Source organism: Chrysochloris asiatica, unplaced genomic scaffold, assembly GCF_000296735.1.
Source record: "Chrysochloris asiatica unplaced genomic scaffold, ChrAsi1.0 scaffold00047, whole genome shotgun sequence".
NCBI classification, from domain to species: domain Eukaryota; kingdom Metazoa; phylum Chordata; class Mammalia; order Afrosoricida; family Chrysochloridae; genus Chrysochloris; species Chrysochloris asiatica.
In genome coordinates, this window is record NW_006408565.1 from 7,132,772 (window position 1) to 7,154,204 (window position 21,433).

The window sequence follows — 21,433 nt, forward strand, 5'->3', positions numbered from 1 at the left end:
CTCCGTAGGGGAGGCATTGAAACCCCAGAGAAGCTGTGTTCACGGAACAACACCAGAGCTCTGGATCTAGCATAAGGTGCAGGACATCAGTTTCCTGCATGCACAAGTGGAAAAATCATGATAGAAAGGAAAATACTTTGACTTAGGAATCACTGGAGATGGGACTCCTTCTACAACCACCGTGCTCAAGTGGAGTTCAGAGGGCAGGGCTACAGCCAGACCAGCATAGGAACCAGTGCTAAAAGGGGTACAGTGACATTTGTAAAAGGAGGTGTGTGGGATTCTACACATATTTTCCTCCTTATCCCTGTTGTGCCTTCTTTGCCAAGCCCAGATGCTTTCAGGTGGGTGGGTGTGCACCCCCCAAAAAAAGACCAGCACTGAGCCCACAGTTTTCCCACAGCAGACGGAGAAAGAGCTTGGTGGCTGCTTATGACATAAGCCTCAGGGTCGCAGCCCTAAAATTAACTTGTGCAGGACCCTTTATTCCTGCCTACACCTCAAGAAAAAAGCAGATCTGGCCACACAGAAAAACCGTATGAACACTCTGTAAAACCCCAACATAAAAGGACACAACCATTTCAAGAATTACATTGTGCACACGCAGATAGCAAACTGACCTTCAGTGACAAAAATAGTAGACAATCTTTCTCCCATTAACTTCTCAATATCTATCTGCACACCTCTATGGTGGTGACTAGAGGAGGGGCCTGAGCAAGAGAACACCCCACCCACTACTGAAGGCTTCTATGGTGCACACACACTGCCTATGTAGCAAGGGGATTGGACAGTCGGCCACAGTCTTATTTTTGTTTCAAAGTGGTAGTTTTTGTCTCTGCTTTTATATTGCTTCTGCTTTTGGTCCTTTTGATCACACATTTTTCCTAGAGGTAGGAGTTTTTTCTCCCTACGTTACCCAAGAAGAAACAGCAATCGTGTCCAGATAGCCAAGCTACAAGCATACCTCATAACATTCCACCATTGAGACAAGAGCCAATAACAGCTGCTAAGCATTACATGCAAAAAGGGAAGCCTATCTCCTGATCACATCCACCAGGGCACACCCAGTAAACTTAAAAACACAACAAACATCGATTTTTTTGTTGTAGTTGTGAAGTGCCGTCGAGTTGATTCTGACCCATAGCGACCCTGTATAGGGTTTCTGAGGAGCAGCTGGTGAGTTTGAACAGCCAATGTTGCAGTTCAAACAGCTTTGCAGTCTTGCATATTAACCCACAGCACCACACAAGCCCATATAACTACTGGAAATGACAAACAAAACACAACAAAAGATCTCAAAACATGTCCCAAAACAGAAAAGGGTAACTGAGACAAATCAGCAGGAGGCAGACAAAGGCTCTCCAGAAGAGGAAGAGGAGGTTTTGAATTTGCCTGAGAAGGAATTTCAGAAGAATGATATGGAAACAAATTCAACTGTTCTGAAAAGGGGTGGAGGAAAACAAGGAAGAAGTCAGGAAAGTGCTACAAGAGCAATCAAACAAGATTAATACAGCATTGGAAACAATTCAAAACCTGTAAAAAGAGGTCCACGTGTTAGTACTAAAATATCAGAAATGGACAATACACTGAAAGGGGAAAGCAGCAGAATAGAAGAGATGGAAGCCAGAACTAGTGAGCTGGAAGACAAATCTCTCAATACTGCTAAGATAGAAGAGTAAGCACAAAAAAAGGATAAAAAAAATCTAAAGCGAGTCTAAGATTCATGCTGGATAACATGAAGAAGAACAACTTAAAAATTATTGGCATTCCAGAACAAGAAGAATCAGAGAAGTTGATAGAGTTGAAGAACTTCTGGAAGAAAATTTCCATAACATCTTGAAAGATGAGAAGATAAACATTCAAGAAGCTGAACATACCCCAGGAAGGATAGACCCCAAAAGAAAGTCACCAAGACATATAATAATCAAGCTCTCCAAAATCAAAGACAAGGAAAAATTCCTAAAAGCAGCCAGGGAAAAGAGAAGTGTCACTTACACAGGAAAGCAAATCAGATTAAACTCTGACTTCTCAGCAGAAACCATGCAGACAAAAAGGCAATGGGAAGACATATAAAAACCCTAAAAGAAAAAAACTGCCAACCAAGAATCACTTATCCAACAAAACTGTCAATCAAATGCAATGGTGCAATCAAAACACTGCAGGATAAATAGAATCTAAGAGATTTTGTCAAAACCAATCCAGCACTTCAAAACATCCTAAAATGAGTTCTTTGGACTGAAAACCAACAAGAACAGACAACAACCAGAGATTGACAAGTGTGGCAACACCACCTGATGGATAGCAGACTCCAGAACAAAACAAAACTACAACAATGAATTCAAAGGAGCTGGGATGCCAACCAAAGATCAAAATAACAATGTCAAAGAAGGGATAAATGTAGGAACAGAGATCCAGGTGGTAAGGATGTCATGTAGATTACAGGACACAATAGATTCTCTTAAATGGAGATAAAAGTTAATAGACTACAAGGTAACCCCAGAGAAAGTTAACATTTCACAACTTACCATGAAAATGAACTTCCAAGCAGAACAAGCAAACATGAAAACTAAGAAGAAACCGGCAAGAAATAGCACAAAATACACAAACTCAGCACAAGAAGGCATGCAGAACAAAGGAACTAACAGCATTACCAAAAAAATAATATAATGGCAGCAATTAATTCATACCTATCGATAATTACATTCAATGTCAATGGATTGAATGCACCAGTGAACAAACAGAGAGTGGCAGATTGGATAAGAAAACAACACCCTTCAATATGCTGCCTGCAAGTGACACACGTTACACACAAAGACAAAAACAGACTGAAAGTTAAAGGATGGAAAATAATATACCAAGCTAACTGCAACAATAAACAAGCAAGAGTTGCAATTCTAATCTCTGGTAAAGTAAACTTTAAGATAAAAACCAGCATAAGAGATAAAGAAGGACACTATCTCATAATCAAAGGGTCAATTGAGCAAGATGACATAACCATAATAAATATCTATGGTCCCAATGAAAAAGCACCAAGATATATGAAGCAAAGCTTACTAGAATTGAAGAAAGAAATAGATAAATCTAAAATTATCATGGGAGATTTTAATATGTCACTTTCAAAAAGGGACAGAACAACCATAAAGAAACTCAACAAAGCTACAGAGGAACTAAACAGCACAATCAATCAACTTGACCTCATAGACATGTATATAGTATTCAACCCAACAACAGCACAATATACATTCTTCTCCAGTGCACATGGAACATTCTCCAGAACTGACTATATGTTAAGTCACAAAGCAAGCCACCAATGTTCATAGCAGCACAATTTATAAACAAGAAGATGGAGACAGTCTAAGTGCCCATCAACTGAAGAATGGATAAATAAACTACTACATACAATGGACTACTATGCTACCTTGAAGAACAACAAGGAATCTGCAAGTCACCATATAACATAGATGAACCTTGAGGACGTTCCGTTGAGTGAAATTAGTCAGTCACAAAAGGAGAAATACTGCATAGGACCATTATTGTAAAAGAGTAATAAAAATAACCCACACTAAAAGGGGGAAAAGAACTTATATATATATTTGCTAATCACCAGGATGTATGGAATGAAAGGAAGGGAGGGAGAGAGGGGAAGATAGAGCACAGGGTAGGGAATAGACACAGGATAGCTTGAGTGTGGGGTGGGGGTGGGGCGGGGAGGCAATAAACAAGAAAGGGGAAGGGAATGGAAGAACAAGTCTGATGGGAGACAGGTTCTTATGGGCTAAGTGGGACTGAGGTAAATGATGATGCATGTACAACCTTGGAACAACAAGGCTCCGGGATACAAGGATTGAGGCATAGTTTGAAGGGGTAAAAGAAGGGAATAATGTTAAGATGCTTGGCTGTCTTTTGAATTTTGGTTTCCCTTGCCTACCATTGTAAAATAGACACTTGATGGGGAGAGAAAGGAATAGCCAGAAACATCACTACAGAAAGCCTGTAAGTTCGTCTTCAGCCTATAACTGATTGGAATATCTTAAAGGGGGTTAGAAGTTGCCCAGTGAAAGAGGCTTCCTGTGGAGCCTTTACACTGCACAAGACCATATGTGGAATCCAGAACTCCATCCAGAATCGATTGAGGTAGGAAATTTCCACTGGAAAGGACAAGTAGACCAGACTGGAGTGGCTAGAAGAACAGAAGATACTTCACAAAAGAAAGACCAGCCGGAAAAATCCAAAACAATAACAGCAGTCTGATTGATTACTACAAGAAAAAGTAAGTTGTTCTCCCGGGAGCCATCAAGACAAGTGGTCAGGACCCCTCAAAGCAAACTCCCTTCCATGACTGAGACTCAAGGAGAATACATGAGCAGGCATGTGGTCTGGCTGGTGTCCACGTTGGTCACCGATAAGGGGAAGGGGGGAAAAACAGCAATAAAATTGCAAGCTAAGCCCGACCACATTCAATAGACCCCTGTGAACCCAGGTGGAGACCTGGATGGCCAGCAGTGTGGCAAGACCCGGGGACTCCTGGGCCCAGAAGCAGTGACATGGCCACAAGGACTAGAGCGGAGAGTGAAGTGTCCAGCTGATAGGAAGTGAAGGGAGATGCACAAAAACACCCATCCTTGCAGATAGTACCCACCTGACCTGGCTTTGATGGATGGATGATCAGAACTCGAGTAGATGAAGAAAGAAGACGGGGTTTTGGGGGGGGGAGGGGGAGTGTGGGGAGAGGATGGAAAAGAGTAACCTGCTACAATTTGATGAACTTTACCTATACTTATGGATGTAGTAGCTCAAAAAAGGGAACAAATCTTTATAGCAAGGATCACTCCCACTCCCTCGGTACACAGGGCTGACAGGGATGGGCAACATAGACATTGGCTACCCAAAATGTGGGGGGTGGGGGGGGGTGGTCTATACAGGCAAGAAGTGACTGGCTTACAAGATTTCAAGAGGGAGTCTAGTTCCAGATGGGGTGGGAAGGTTGAATCACCACTGAATGATTTCCAATCTGTTGGGACCAGGCTGGCGAAAGGAAATGGGGATAAGACCCTTGTGGTACAACAGTGAATAATTGCCATCAGGACTGACTGTGAGGGTAGGAAATATAGAAGCAGATGTTTTTTGACAAAAGAAGGAGAGTGATTGATTTTGCAGTCCAGGAGCAGAGGTCCCAGGGACCATCAAGTGAGAAGAACAGAGAGCAGGTCCCCACCCAGAGGCAGCGATGACAGGGATGGAGACAGAGACGATGACTTGGACAGATGGAGCTGCAAGGGAAACTGGACTCAGGGAGAGAGAAGGGCTGTGTGCTGGTGGCCGCGGGGCAGGCCTGTGTGGTGTACCCTTTGGTTATTTGATGATGCAGGGAGGGGACTGTAATCATTGCAATGAAATGAAATACGATAGGATGAGTGTAAAGCTGATGTTCTCCCATGTAAACCTCACAATAAAAACCTAAAAAAAAAGAATGTTGTTTAATGGTCCAATGGTGAGGATTTTTGGTTCTTTACAATGAGATGCAATCCATACCGAATGCTGTGCTCTTTGATCTTCATCAGTAAATGTTTCAAGTCCTCTTCACTTTCAGCAAGCAAGGTTGTGTCATCTGCATATTGCAGGTTGTTAATGGATCTTCCTCCAATTCTGTTGCCACATTTTTCTTCAGATAACCCACCTTCTCAGATTATTTGCTCAGCATACAGGTTCAATAAGCATGGTGAAAGAATACAACCCTGTCACACACCTTTCTTAATTTTAAACCATTAAGTGTTCCCATGTTCTGTTCGAACAACTGCCTCTTGGTCTATGTACAGATTCTTCATAAGCACAATTAAGTGTTCCGGAATACTCATACTTTGCAATGTTGTCCATAGCTTGCCATGATCCAAACAATCGAAGGCCTTTGCATAGTCAATAAAGCACAGGTAAACATCTTTCTGGTATTTTCTGCTTTCAGCCAAGATCCATCTGACATCAGAAGTTAATTTTAAGTTTAAACTCTTTCCATAAAGAAAGATGCTTTATTCCTTTCAATACCAAATTTTCAAGGAGTAAATCATTCCAATCTTCCAGGGTAATTAAAGGGGAACAGTCTCTAATTCATGTGATGTTGTTGTTGTTACTATGTGCCATCTAGTCGGAACAAGACTATCATAATATTGGTACCAAAAATCAGACAAGAATAGTGCACAAGAAAGAAAAATTGCAGGCTAATCCTAACTCAGAAACACTGCTTTCAACTCTTGAACAATTAACGTATACTGAGTCCCATAATCTATTGTTGTTGTTGTTGAGTGTGGTCAAGTTGGTTTCAACTATTAGCAACCTTGTATAGGATTTCCTAAGAGCAGCTGGTGAGTTTTGAACTGCTGACCTTGTGGTCCAGTGCTTATCTTACAGTACCACTCCATGACTTGAATATATATGGTAAATACAACATGACTACATTGGATTCACTCCAGGAATGTAAGGTTGTTTTAACATCTAAAAGTCTAAAAATAGCACTGACATCACCCACAGATTAAATTTAAAAAAATATGATCACAACAAATGCAATGAAAGCATTTGGTGAGTTTGTTGTTGTTGTTGTTAAGTGCCGTCAAGTCGGTTCCGACTCAGAGACCCTGCAGAGGATTTCCAATGAGCAGCTGGTGGTTTTGAACCGCCAACCGTATGGTTAGCAGTTCAGTGCTTATCCTACAGTGCCATACCATTTAATGCCCTTTAAAACTTCTTAGCAAATGAAAACCTGAAGGCAATTTTCTAAATCTAATAAAATGTTTCTACCCAAAATGAGCAAATTAAATTCTCAGTGTTTAAATGTTAGAAGCACTTAAAAGTAGGAAAACAAAGCAAGAATCCCTATTATAACCACTTTTATTGAACACCATACTGAAGGTCTCCACCAGGGTAATGAGAAAGCCAAGGAAAAGAAGCTAAGAGATGGGAAGGAAGAAACAGACTGTCAGTATTTACAGATCTTTTAGTTGTACTCAGAAAATCTGATAGATTCTACAAATTAGAATTAATAAGACAGTTTATCAAGAAGATAAATATAAAAATCTATAAGCATACAAAAATCAACTACATTTCTATATCCCAGCAACAGTTAAAAAATGAAAAATTTTAAAGTATATCACTTATAATAGCAATAAAAACTATAAGGAACCTATGAATATATCTAACAAAAGGTGCGTATGATTTTATGGAAAAAATTATTGAAAGACACTAAAGACTTAAATAAATGGGGTTATGTATTCATGGATACAAAGCCAATTTCATAAATGTCAGTTCTTCCTAAATTGATGTATGGATTTAATACAATTCCAATAAAAATTCTAACCAAGTTTTTCAAGGAACTTCAGGCTTATTCTCAAATTTATAAGAGAATAGGAACAAAAATAGCCACCATCTCCTTGACAAAGAACAAATTTGGGAGGGTCTGATGTTTCAGATATCAAGACATAGCTAGCCACGCTAATTAGACAGCATGATATTGGTACAAGAATCACCGGACTCACCAACAAAAGAGAACAGAGAGTCTGGAAACAACCCTGCAGATATGAAAACATGAAATATGATAGGGGTAGTACTGTAATCAGATGCTGGTGCACTTGGGGAAAATAAAATAAAATATCTAACTGACAACACACACAAAAATCAACTCCTGATGGATTAAAAACAGAATGTAAAATACAAAGGATTAAAAGTTTCAGAAGACTCGCCCAGGAGACATCAAGGCAAGTGGTCAGGTCCCCCTCAGAGCAAACCCCCTTCCAAGACTAAGACTCAATGGGAATACACGCTCTGATTGGTGAGCACGTTCGTCATTGATAAGGGGAAGTGAGGGAAAAACAGCAACGAAGCTGCGAGCTGAGCCCAACAATGCTCAATAGACGCCTGTGAACCCGGATGGAGACCTGGTTGACCAGCAGTGTGGCAAGTCCAGGGGACTCTTGGACCCAGAGACAGTGACATAGCCACAGAGGACCAGAGTGGAGAGTGAAGCATCCAGCTGATAAGAAGAGAGGACACATGCATAAGTACACCCACACTTGCAGATAATACCCACTTGACCTGGCTTCAACAACTGGATGATCACAGCTCAACCAGAAAAAGAAAGAAGAGGAAAAGAATAAGCTGATACAATTTGATGGACTTGACATACACCTATGGAAGCAGTAGCTCAAAAGAGGGAACAAATATTCACAGCGAAGATCATTCCCACTCCCTCCGCTCATGGAGAGGACAGGGATGGAAACTTGGACATTGGCTACCCAGAATGAGGGGGTTACAGAGGCAAGAAGTGACTGTCCTGCAAGCTTTCATGAGGGAACCTAGATCCAGAGGGTGTGGAGCAAGGTAGAATCTCCACTGAGTAGTATCCATTCTGTCTAGTCGGGGCTGATGAAAGGAGATGCAGATAGGTCTCTTGAGATACAATAGCAAATAATGGTTATCAGGACTGATTGTAAGGGCTGGAAATGTAAAGGTAGACGTTTTATGGCAAAGGGAGGAGAGTGATTAACTTTGCAGTCTAGGAGCGGAGGTCCCTGGGACCATCAAGGGTGAAGAGTGGAGAACGGAATCCTACCCAGAGAAGCAGTGATGCCAGGGATGGAGGCAGAGACAATGATGTGGGGAGATGGAGTGTCTGGGGACTTTGGACCCAGAGTGGAAGAGGGGATGTGTGCGGACAACCGGAGGGCAAGCTTGCAGGATATACCCTTTGGTTGGTGGATGATGCATGGAGGGGATTGTAACCATGGCAAGGAAATGATATACGACGGGATCAATGTGAAGCTAATGTCTTCCCATATAAACTATCACATAATTCTCAATAAAGCAGTAAAAAAAAAAAAAGTTTCAGAAGAAAAGTAAAACCTACTCGATGACCTTGGATAAGGAAGAAATTCTTTAAGAAAACACACAAAATGTAAATTACAAAGGAAGAGAGGGATGCATTTGACTACATTAAAATAAAAACCTTCCATTCATCCAAACACACTATAAATAATCTGAATGGATGAGTCACAAATTGGGAGAAGATATTTGCAATTCACAAGCAACAAATGATTATTACCCTAAATATATAAAGAACGCCTGAAAATCACTAAGATGCAACAGAAAACCCAATCGAAAATGAGATAAGAGACATGAACAGACATTTTATGGAAAAAGAAACCTGAATAGCCAATAATTACTTGCAAATATGTTCAACCTCATTAGTAATCAGAGAAATGCAAATTAAGACTATAGAAAATCACCATTTTATACGAACTTGTTCAGCAAAAGTTAAGAAGCCTGGCAAATTTTTATCTTGATGTAGAGTAATAGAAACTCTTATAGACTGCTGCTGGTAGTATAAACAGGCATCGCCACTTTGGAAAATCACTTGGCACTGTCTTGTCAAATTGAACGTGCACACACTACATAATCCAGCAGTTCTACTTAAAGAATCTCCCATCCAGGTGCATCTGAAGACTCAGACAAAGGTACACAGAAACCTCATTTGGAATAAAAAGACAACTTGAAACAAATATGTCCACGGAAGGCAGAATGGATAAATAAACTGAGATACATTCATACAATGGGACACTATACATTACAGAAAATAAATGGGAAAACATCCACAAGGGCAAATATTAAAAACAAGATGAAACATGCTGAAAAATACAGTATAGTATTTTTTTTTTTTTTTTGCTCAACAATGAGCAAAACTATGTAATGCATTGTTTGGGGCAACATGTACACCTCAAAACTCAAGAAAATGATAAACATAAATTTCAGAGGAGTGTTTACATCTAAGAAGGAAGTACAGGGCATAATTAGAGAGGGCACCCAGACAATGTTCTAACTCATCAGTGGGGTTCACTGATGGTTTGTGTGCCGTTATGCTTCACAATGTCCATAAACATCACATACTTCCTTCTGTATGAATTCCTACTAAATAAATTCGATGGAGCAATTTATCACAAGCTCCTAGCACATAATAACCATGCCAGCGAAGAGTCACTACCCTCTTCTTATGTGCCAGGCACAGCACCCAATGACTGATGCACATTATTTCATTTAGTCTTCACAGCAGCCCTATGAGCAGAGATGATCTTGATCCCATTTTACATATTGCAGAAACAGAAGCTAAATAGCTTGCTTAAGAAGAGCCCTGAGCTGCCAGCCCAGGTCTGTAGGACTCTTGTTGGCCACTGGATCTCAGCAAGGACTCAATAAATGGACGAGACCTCTGAACCCTTCTGCAGACACAGCAGACTCCCTCCTGAAGGTCATCCCTCAGCTGAGCACTTGGCACAATTATCACGTTCCACTCTTATTTGGGGAGTCCTGGTGTGGTGCTGTAGGATAAGCAGTCGACCACAAGGTCTGTTTGAACTGCAAGGTCAGTGATTCAAACTCACCAGCCACACCTGGGAAACCCTATACAGGGTCACTATGAGTTGGAGCTGACCCAACGGCACTTAACAACAACACAACTATTTGTGCAAAGTTCCTTGCAGGCCCCTCCAATACAAAGACACTGCCTGTGTCTTCTCAGTGTTTCTGGTGCCAGTGCTGGTACCCAGCGGGAGCTCACTAAAGGTTTACACTTTGGGTTAAGGAGGATCCCTAGTGGTGTGTTGAGTTAAGCACTGGGCTGCTAACCACAAGGTTGGTAGTTCAAATCCACTAGCCTCTCCGTGAACCTGTGGAGCAGTTCTACTCTGTCACTGTGAGTTGGAATCGACCCCACAGCAGTGGCTGGTAGGGGTGGGAGGGTTGGGTAGGGGTTTTACAGAACTCATCTGAAGGGGGAGGAGCCCAGATGGGGCTGGTCTGTGGGTTCAGGAGGAAGGGGCAGGGGCACTCACCCCGGGGACTGTAGCCATGGGCATCCATGAAGGAGAGGCCCAGCCGCTCATCCTCCTGCAGGGTGCTCTGGTCTGTGAAGCTCCGGTCCACGGCACTCATCATGTGGGTCTTCTCCTGGCGGTAGTTGACCGTGGCCTTGGTCATGTTCACTGGCTTCCTGCAGAGGGGACGATGGGAGATGCAGGAGCTGAACTGAGCTGGACAGTGTCCAGGGGTGAGTGGGGAGTCTGTCAGTTGGGGGCCTGACCCAACAGCAGGAAGCCATCCTGGGAACAAAGTCATCCCAGGTAACTTTGCTTCCATCCTGCTCAGCAGACCCAGAGAGATGTGCCCCCACCCCCAGGCCAGGCAGAAACCCTACCCCAGAGACCTTTATTGAGAGGATGGAGGTGGAGGGTAGGGGCAGTAGTGGCCGCAGATTCCCCCTTCTCATCTCCAGGCCCAGCTTTATAGACTAGAATGGCAGTTTGTGACTCTGAAAGAACTTGGAGGAAGGCGGGATATTAAAAAAGGAAGTAGGGATGCAGGAGACTCAGCTCCAGTGATCAAGGGACAAAGCAGAGGAACACGTCTTGGGACCAACAATTAGGTCAGAGAAGAGTCTGAGGGGCCCAATCCCAAGGCTGGAAACCCAGCCCCACCAACGACAGGATGTGCGGTACCTGAAAAAGGACTTTCAGTTTATGAGGACTCAGTACACTGACTATTAGTGGATACGAGGAGGCCCATGAAGACAACTCCAGATTCCAGAGGTGCCTGGGGTAGGAGATGGGCACAATGGCCTGTGGATGCCTTCCGGTGCTAAGAAATGGCGCTGTGTCCACACTGGGGAGCCCTGATGTTGTGCGCTGAGTGCTGGACGACTCAGCAGGCTCAGACCTCCTCCACCCACCGCCAGGCTCTGAGCAGCCCCTCACTGCAGCCCAGGACAGAGCCTAAGGCCTCTTTGAGACAGGTGAGGTGACAACCAGTAGGAAACAAAGAAGATAGAAAGGGAAAGACAGAAGAAAAACAGGGGCAAAAAGGAGGAAGAGAAGAGAAAAGAGAAGTAGGAAGATACAGAGAGAGAGGAAAGTATGGAATAAAAATTAAAAGTAAAGGTCTACTGATAAGGAAAGAGACAAGAGAGATGAAGAAGGGGGCAGACAGAGAGGAACGGACAGACGAGTATCCAATAACTACAAGAAGGACAGACAGAGGGCCATGGACAGATGACAGCAGTCAAGCTGAACAACGGTGCCCAAAGTCGACACATCAACAACTGGATACTAGCCTAGAAGGCCGTCTCCAGTGGAGGACCACAAAGCTCCACACCCAACCAGGCCTCTGGGTCTACTTGGAAAAGGAAGAAAAACAAACCAATCAGACCCATGGAAAACAGATGCTGGGAGGGACACCTAACATGCTGTTGGCTTCCAGCTGATCTCCAAGTGAGATTAAGCAGATGGAATGTAATACGGATACTTTCAAAAGTTCTGAATTTAGATTCAAACTGAACTGCACACGGAGGGAAGGAGGGAGAGCTGCCTTGTCAGCAATTCCTGCAGAAGCCGAGCTGGAGGCTCAGTGTGAGTCCACAGGGTCTGGTTGCTGGAAAAGCAATGCTCACATAACACTGGGAGATTCGGTGTGAGCAGAGGGTCCTGAGAGGAGGAGGAGAGAGACCCGCCGTCCTCTGGATTGGCCAGGGGCCACTGGGCTGCTCTTTAAGGGGAGGGAGAACAGGTAGAAGTTGGGGGAATGTTCTAGAAGGCTGGCATAGTTAGGAAATAGAGACAGAACAGCAGAGAAGCATGGGTAGGTCATGGAGTCAGACAGAAGGTTGTAGTTTCAGCTCTGCCACTTTCTGTGACCTCTGACAAGTTTTCAAGCCTTTCTAAGCCTCAGTGTCTTCACCAGTAAAATGAGAGCGAGAGCAATTCTTCGTCCACAGGCTGTTGTAAGGACTCTGTGTGAAGAGCTTAGCAGAGCTTGGACCAGAGGAAGCGCCCAGGAGATGGTGGTGTGAAGAGACTGGAGCTGCCCTGGCTGAGGAAGGGGCTATGTGACAGAGAGATGTCTGCTCTGTCAGAAGAGCTGATGGTGTTGGGGACAGATCTGGACCACATGCGCACACACACACACACACACACAGAGATTCGCACACACACACGCAGGCTGTATAATCCAGGTGAGACCTGTGTGCAGCAGTTCCTGGATGTGGACAGTTCATTCACACAGGGCTGCCCTGGTAGTGGAGAGGCCACTGTGACTTGCCAAGGTGACCGTGTGTCTGACTGAAAAACCACACTGGGACCACCATGCGGAGGAGAGAGCTGAAATGGCCATGGAGAGCCGGGGCTGACACCAGGCCAGGCAGGGGGCCTCATGCTAGGTGAGCCCAGGACTGTGAGGCCCTCAGAGGTGGAGCTACTTACGGGTAGTAGGAGTAGGCATAGTGGTCTCTCCTGGCAGCATGCAAAGAGAGAACAACACAACTGTGTCCACGGTCCTTCCAGCAGCCCCGCCCACCAGCAGGGGACTGTCCAGGCAGAAGGACAGTCCTGTTCCAAGGGCTGGCCGGGCTCAGACACTGAGGGCCAGGACCCAAGGCCCCTTCTGAAACCTCCTCCTGCTGGTGTGAGGGTGGGGAAGGGGCCTAGCGGGGAGCAGAGCTTGCACACACTCACACACACACAGGTACACACTCATCCATAGTACTCTCCTCTCACAGTTACACATAGATAAACTCTGACACGGCATCTCCATGTAAGTCATACACAAATGCAGACTCACAGATGTGAGTAGATACAGCTATACACACATGGACTGAAACACACACAGTAATCCCCACACACTGACACATATACAAAGAACTACATTCACACACTCCCCACAATCAAAGTGGCTGTGCTCACCCTGAGCTGCCCTCACCCCTGCAGGCAGCGCCCTCCCACATGGTCTCTGAAGCTGCTCACACCTGCAGGTGCCCCTGCCCCTGAGGCGCCAGCCCTTCTCTTAGGCCTGTGCCTGGGAGGGAAGAGTGGCTGGGACAGGGAGAGGGCAGGGTGTAGAATGCTCCAGCTGGATTCCCAGGACAAATTTAAGGGCCATCATCATCCACCCAGACTGCGTCCAAAAAACGGGACTCATTAAAGGTGCCAGGTCACCCCTCATGGACGAAGACAAGGCACAAGTTGGTGCAAGAGCCCTAATGATACCACAGAGTGGGGTAAGTGGAGAGGGTCTGATTCCCACGTCACAGGTGAGGAAACTAAATCCCAGAGAGTCATGGTCAGCCCTGGGATACCCTGTGAGTTGTGACAAAATTCCAGAGCAGGTCCTAGACCTTTGGCATGCTGGACCAGACCCCAGCCCCAGAACCACCTCTGAGTTCCCATCAGGCTCATTCCAGAGGTCCTCCACTCACTCACATATATCACCCCAATAAAGGGGACCCCACTCATAACCTTCCAACAGGAAATCTTGCAGATGTAGGAAGGAGAGCAGAGAATAGAAGAATGAAGCTCAAAGAGGTCAGGAAATTGGCTCAAGGTCACACAGTGAATCTCAGCCATCCCAGTGAGAGAGAGGAGGGTCAGATCCTTGTGGCTGATCAGAGTTCCAGGAGGGACAACAACAAAGGTGTTTGGAGGAATGGCATTCTTCTTATCTAAACCAAAATATCACTGCCCTCTTTGTCCCCCAACTAAATTGTTTCCTGTTACTCTCTCTCCCACCCACCCCAGCACCCTGTTCTTTCTGTTCTACTACCAAGCAGAACTTATCATATATCCATTGGTGTTTTGTCTTGTTAATACAGGGTGGTGGTTGCGTACCCTTAAATCTGTTCTGACTCATAGACACCCCTGTACAGGGTTTCCGAGGCTGTAAATCTTTATGGGAGCAGAAAGCCTCATCTTTCTCCTGCTGAGCAACTGGTGGATTCGAATTGCTGACCTTGCAGTTAGCAGCCCAACACATAAGCCACTATACCACCAGATCCATACCCCTATTAACTACAAAGTACAAGAGACTTCATCTTTCTCGGTTTTGCCCACCACTAGATCCCTAGGATCTAACCCAGTGCCTGGCACACTATAATCCAATAAATGTTTTGTTGATCAAGTAGTCAGAAAAATGAGTGAAAATAAATTAAAGGCATCACCTCTGTGAGCTTCCATTACCTATTCTTTAAAAGTGAGGTTATTAATAATCCTCAAATGGGTCTGTTGTGCCCCTCCCTCCTCCCTCCCCTGAAGGCTGAGCTCAGCGAGGGACAGTACTGCAGGAGGATCCAGCTCCACTGACCAGGCCGCTTTCTCCCCTCAAGAAGCTCTCCATTCAGCAGGGAAGAAAAACTAGCAAACAAAGCACTAGCAGCCAGACTCTGAAAAAGTGCAGAGTGAAGAAAGTGCAAAGGAGATGGACAGAGAACATGGGAGCAGTTCCCAGAGGCAGCCAGGCTTCCCTTCCATACCATGGAACTCCCCTGACCAGACATTTCCAAGAAAAAAGCCCCACACAAGGTCAGGTCCACCAAGAGGGCATAGCAGGACAGAGAATCTGAAATTTCCCAACTGTTCCACCCACCAACTGCTTCCCATCACCCATCCCCCTTGGGACTCCTCCCTCCAACAAGTGTTTGGCACAGGGGCAACTGTTCTCACTCGGCACACACCTCATCTGTTTGTTACATTCGCACCCCAAGTGGTTCTCAACACCCCAACCTTTCAGAGAAGCTGCTGCCCATGAACACCCCACAGTTTAGACTCGGGGAGGCCTGAAGAGCACAGAGTATGCTAGTGGAAGAGCAAGAGAAGAATCCAGTGGGACTGAATGGCTTTAAGAGGAAGTACGGAGGCCCATGTGGTACTGTGGGTTAGTGCAGAGTCAAGTTGAACCACAAGGTTGGCGGTTCAAGTTCACCAGCCACGTCTTGGAAACCTTACACAGGGTGGCTATGGGTCAGAATCAACTCGACGGCACTTAACAACAACAACAAAGAGGTCCTGGAGAGGGGGTCCTAAAGGCTGGTTCACAGGCTTCTGGGAGAACCTGGAAGGGTTTATGGGTATAGCAGCTGCATAAAGTAGTGGCTCCTAGTGAGGCTTGAGCAATGTCTCTGACCCAACTGGGGCCAATAATTCTCTTTACAAAAGTAGGTGATATCTCCACTTTACCAATCCTCCATCCTTGAGGGTTGAGGAAAGTCTTAATGTAGTGCTGTAGGATGCGCACAGGACTACTGAACACAAGGTTGGTAGTTTAAACCTACCATCCACTCCTGGGAAACCCTAAACAGGGTTGCTATGAGTCAGAATCAATTTGAAGGCACTTAACACTAACATTCTTGAGGGTAGCTTTCTAGAACCTCAAATACTACCTACAGCCTCCCAAAATCTGACCTCTCTCTTACAGCCCTCTCAATTCCCCCAACCTATTCACAAACACCTCCCAGGACCCCTGTAAGGCAGACTCCCTGCCACTCATAGGGCCCCTCATCCCTGTGGCCCTGAGGAGCTCAGGTTTTGTAGTGGAGCCTGGCTCAACTCAGGATCCACCACTGACCAGCCCAGTGACATGGGCAAGTCACTGACCTCTAGTTTCCTCCTGGTTACAAAGGGAGTGAGAGTCACTTCCCGGGTGAGGATCTAACAAGGCAATATTCCTCCTTGCCTGCTTTGCTCTCAGGACAGTGCCAGGCATGTGGCAGGCGCTCAGTAACTAATGTTCTAACGGTGATGTGTGTTAAGCTCTTGGCAAATAGTAACTTATTAAATGATAGTTAAAAGTATTTGGTCTCATGAAGCTGTGCAACCATTAGACAGGGAAAAATCTGAGCCTCCTACCCTGGATAGGCCAGCCGCCCATCCCACCAAGCTGGCACGGTGGCCCCCAGACTCCCTCTCCTGCTGATTCGTGGCGACAGGCAAGGTGTCTTGGCTAGTTCTCTCATCTTCCTGGAGACGACTTATCTGCACTCTGCAGTCCTAAGAGTCAGTGCCAAAGCACCCATGTGTGCCCAGCCTGGCAGCAGCAGGTACTACAAAAGCCAGAACCCAAGTGGGGAGGGGGCAGTGCTGGCTTTGCCTCTGGCTTCCTGGGTGACCTTGGATGGGTCCACTCCCCCTCTGGGTCTCAGTATCTCCATCTTCCACTAAGGCACTTAGACCACAGCCTAGAGGAAAGTAGGGGGCTTCAAGGGCCCCTACCCAGCTCTATTAGAGCTCAGCCTTCATCTGCCCATGTATGCACTCAGCCACCCAGAGAGAACTTTTATGTTTTGAAAACAGATTTTTGCTTTAAAAAGATCTGCAAATCACTAGATGTCCTTGAACTACCTGGCAGCTCTCACTTTCTGAGGCTCTGAGCCTCTCCAACTCTGAAATTCTGAGATTCTTAGAGTTCCAAATTCTGGATTTCGGCAGTTCCAGGTTCTGAGATGTGGATGCATGCTGGGAGTCATGCTGTCACTGGAAATGTGCCCCTCCCAAATACCAGGGTGGATGTCTCAGGCTGACAGGAGGAGAGCTGTCTCTCAATCACAAGCCCAGGAGGACATCTCAGGAGTCAGTAATAGCAGGATCCAGGGAGGGTGGGGTCCTGGAAGAGCTTGGGCCCTTGTCTGGAAGGGGAGTGAGCCTCACCTTCCAAAGCTCAGAGTCAACCCCAAACCCATAATTGAGGTAGATGGGTTGGCAGAAATGCTTCAGAGAGCTAGAGCTGGTGGTTCAAACTCAAGCCACCCCTCAGACCTCCTTACTACAACACCAAAGGAAGGAGGCGTCTGTGTCCAGCACAGCTCCTGGAAAGCATCACCTGGCACCAGTCAGACTAAGTTCCAGCCAAGCACTCTGGGCAGCTCTGTTTGCTGAGTCTCTGGCTCCCCACTGCCCGGCTCAGGTCCATCCACAGGCCTGATGCCCAGGCTGGCAACCGTCTACATACCCGTCAGACACTACCCACTCCTTTACACCCACCAGACCTCCAAGGGCAGGAGCCACAGCGGAACAGGGCAGCGACCTCACTCACCCCTTGCGGATGATGACAATGATGGCCCCCAGGAGGAGGATGAGGACTGCAAGCCCCCCTGCACAGATGCCCAAGATGAGCCCCATCTCCTCGGATCGCTGAGACACCTCCAGGGGCCGCTTGTTTTCCTTGCAGGCAGCTGGAGAGAACAGAGCAGGACAACAGGATCAGCAGGGACAGGGCCCACCTACCCTCCGCCTACAAGGGTCAGAGCCCAGGGGGCAAGCTGGGCCAAGTCATACAAGCACACAGACAGCTGGCCCTTGCTCAGACACTGCCCTGCCTTTCAGTCAGACTTATCTCCTCACCATGGGAAGTAGAAGGGGGCAGATACCCAGTCCAGAACCAACTCCTTGTAAAACCATCAACCCTATGGCCAACCACAATGACTCTTCCTCCACAATTGTGACCACCCTGAGGCCCTGTTGTCCAGGCTGGAAGGAGGTAGGGCACAGGAAGGCCATGAGGGAAGGAAATCCTCCCTGAGCCCAGGCTAGCCCTCTTCTGCTTCTACAGCCCTGGGTCCTCAGGATGGCCTCCACAGAGCCGGGCAGGCTGGAACCAGAGGGGTAGGACTGGAGGAACCCAGGGTGCTTACCTTTCCGGGCAATTCGGACGCAGTTCAGCCGGGTCTCCTGGAAACACAGATGCGAATCTCAGCACAGCTGATGCACAGACCCGACCCTTCCCAAGTCGGAACCTCGAACAGCGCTTCTTGGGCTCAATCAGGACTTTGACTAGTGCTGACAGTAAGGACACCCCACCCACCCCACAGGAGGACCCTGGAGGTACCCAGGGAAGGAGGGGCTTGAACAGGGAGGGGCCTGCAAAAGAGTGTAAGAGCCTCAGGAAAAGGGGACTTGGCAGCCGAGATCAAAGGGAAAGGATTGAGGAAGGGAAAGGGGCTTCATCAATGAGGGCACACAGCCTAGGCCCAACTGTCTGGTCAGTGGACTAGTTAGGGAGAAGTCTGAGAAAGAGAAAACCGAGTGGGGAGTCTGGAGAAGGCGGATTCAAGGTGGGGGGCAGGTCCTCAAGGAGAAGGAACTTGAGATGGCTTTCTCTGGAAGAGGGAGCGCCTCAGAGAACACCAAGGCCTCAGAGGCCAGCAGGTACTAGACTGAGGACCTAGAGAAGGGGGAAACCTTGAAGGCTCAGGAAAGGGCATAGGGTTCTGTGCCAAGGAGTAAGGTGTCAGGAAGGCGGAGTTCAGTCAATGGTGAAAACTGGGGCTCTGAAAAAGGGGCGGGAGGTGGACTCTGGGAGAGAGGGAGGGCCTCCATGGGAAGAGGGCGGGGCTCATGGAAAGGGGCGGGACTTCAAGGAAGACGCAGGACTCAAGGGAAGCGGGCAGTTCCTGGGGTCTCGGACTGCCCCTGTGGTCTCTGTAGTGGGTCAGTTCTCAGATGGTCCCAGTCTAGCACCCACCCAACCCACCCTGTCCATCCCACCAGGCCCTCAGTCCGGCCCTCACCCCCTTCAGGTGGCTTGTTGCCTGGAAGTAGATGAGGTAGGCTTTCCTGGGCTCAAGCGGTGGGTTCCAGAAGCCACGATAGGTCTGGTTGTCACCCACAGTGAAGGGCATGGCCTCAGGAAGGCTGCTGGCCGCCAGTTCGGCACCAAAATAATGCACCAGGCCGCGGGCTAGAGCCGTGTCAAAGGTCAGTGGCACCGGGAAGCAGTCCTGGCCACCTGGCTCCCGCCGCAACCTCCGCTGCCGCTCCTCCTCCACAATCACCTGGTACACACTGGACAGACAGAAGGCACATCATCAGGGAGGCCAGAGGAAAGGGAGAGCCAGCTGGTGGCTAAGGACACGGCCTTTGGGTCAGGTAGACCTGGGCATTACTCGGGGCCCTGTTTCTTACGAGCTGGTCAGGGCCTCATCTTCCTGTAAAATGGTAGTGACCACAGGGCTGTCCTATGAGGTAGCCATGAGGATTAATTGAGGTCCCATACTAAGGAACACAGCAAATTAGCAAGCAGCGGGTGCATGTCAGTTCTTATAACTGTTACTAACTAGAGCTGAGGGAATCCTATGCAATGCACCAAGCCCTAAGGCCCCACCCCACCTCCTGGACAGTCCTCCTGTGCCTAACACACACTCACTTACACAAGCCTCAGTCTCCACCACTAGGTGACCAATAAGTGCCTTCTGGGTCTTGGTAAATCAGAGGTTAGATGAGATGCATTCATTCGTCCATTCAAGTATTTACTGAGTTCAGACAACGAATGGGCCAGGCACTGTGCTAGGCACTCAGAGACCGAGGCTTCCTGACACTGCAATGGCGGAGAGTCGCTAAGTAAGCAAACAAGGGCACGCCTAATATTCCATCGACCTTCCAGCTCTGAGGCAGCCTGTGGGCTGCAAATTTGAGCTCCATTGTCTCCCAAGGCCTGACTCCCCATTCTGCTGAGTGTTTCCTGGCCCTGACTTCTGGGCTTCTGTTTATTTCATCACTTTACTGAGTGGGCTTTCACTGTGAGCACCTCCTTTGTGGAACAAAGCCGAGAGCAACCACATAAATGCTGACAAATTTCAATATTTCCAGTCACAATCTGAGTCACGTCTTGCTGTGTGGCATCCTTACTGACAGCCTCTGTCCTGGGAGGCAGAGATGCCATTTCTGTGCCCTCCAACTGTTTCTTTTGAGCCTCAAAGTTGCAAAGCAATCACTCCAGTGTCCTGGGATTTGGGTCACACACCCATTCTCTGCCTCTAGCCCATTAGAAATAGCAACCCAGACCCCTCTCAGCCCCCCAGGCCGTGGTTACGCCTCCTCTGCTCCAAGTTCCACCAGGAGATGATAATAACCCACAGTAGCCAGGAACACAATGCATCTTAATCTGGGTAATAACATTTACTCTCCTTGTCACCCTGCAACATCAGCTGGATGGTTGCCATTATGCAGACAGAGAAACAGAAACTCAGAGATGCAAAGGGATAAGCCAAGCTCACACAACCACCATGTCCGCCCACCTAACCTCATCATTATTATTCCTGAGGGGCCATGACCAGTCCTCCTCACAGGACCCCTCAAGAGGAGAAAGAAAGGAGAAAGTGATGCTGGGTTCCCCACCTCCTCCCAGATTCTACTGTACACCGGTCCTGAGGCATCTACAAATTACTCCACAGATACTCTGACTTTTTCCTGGGTTTCCCCTAAGCCTGGGGATCACCCTGGGATAGAATTTGCAGTGGGAAGTAGCAGGGAGACAAGCAAGAGAAAGAAAGGGCGTGCGGGGTGAGGGTATAAAGCGTACCTGGGGAACAACCACTGCCTTCCTGGGGGGCTGACTGGAACCACAGGATTCCTATACACACATGCCACATAAAAGTGCTGGGCTCTGTACCTGCCCCCTCCCACGTCCCATGGTGGAAACTGTCATTCTTTTTCTAGTACATATACCTTTGTGGAGATATCCTAGTTGTTACGAGTCAGGCTACTAACCTCAAAGTAAGCAATTTGAAACTTGTTCCACAGGAGAAAGATGAGGCTTTCTGCTCCCGTAAAGAGTTACAGCCTTGGAAAGCCTGTACAGGGTTGCT

The 21,433-nt window shown here is 47.0% G+C and overlaps 1 protein-coding gene across 4 annotated transcripts in view; it reads right to left on the minus strand.

Moving 5' to 3' along the window:
- The window catches only part of PTPRU (protein tyrosine phosphatase, receptor type, U), a 136,693-nt gene that overhangs the window by 40,152 nt on the left and 75,108 nt on the right, over window positions 1-21,433 (minus strand). For 3 of the 4 annotated variants that reach the window (XM_006862200.1, XM_006862199.1, XM_006862198.1), the window contains exons 12-15: window positions 19,358-19,631; window positions 18,482-18,518; window positions 17,884-18,022; window positions 10,869-11,026 (exon numbers count right to left, since the gene is read on the minus strand). In XM_006862200.1, the coding sequence (XP_006862262.1) occupies window positions 10,869-11,026; window positions 17,884-18,022; window positions 18,482-18,518; window positions 19,358-19,631 (608 nt within the window). Of the gene's footprint in view, window positions 1-10,868; window positions 11,027-13,286; window positions 13,317-17,883; window positions 18,023-18,481; window positions 18,519-19,357; window positions 19,632-21,433 lie in introns of all 4 variants that reach the window. The other variant, XM_006862197.1, reaches the window with a different exon arrangement.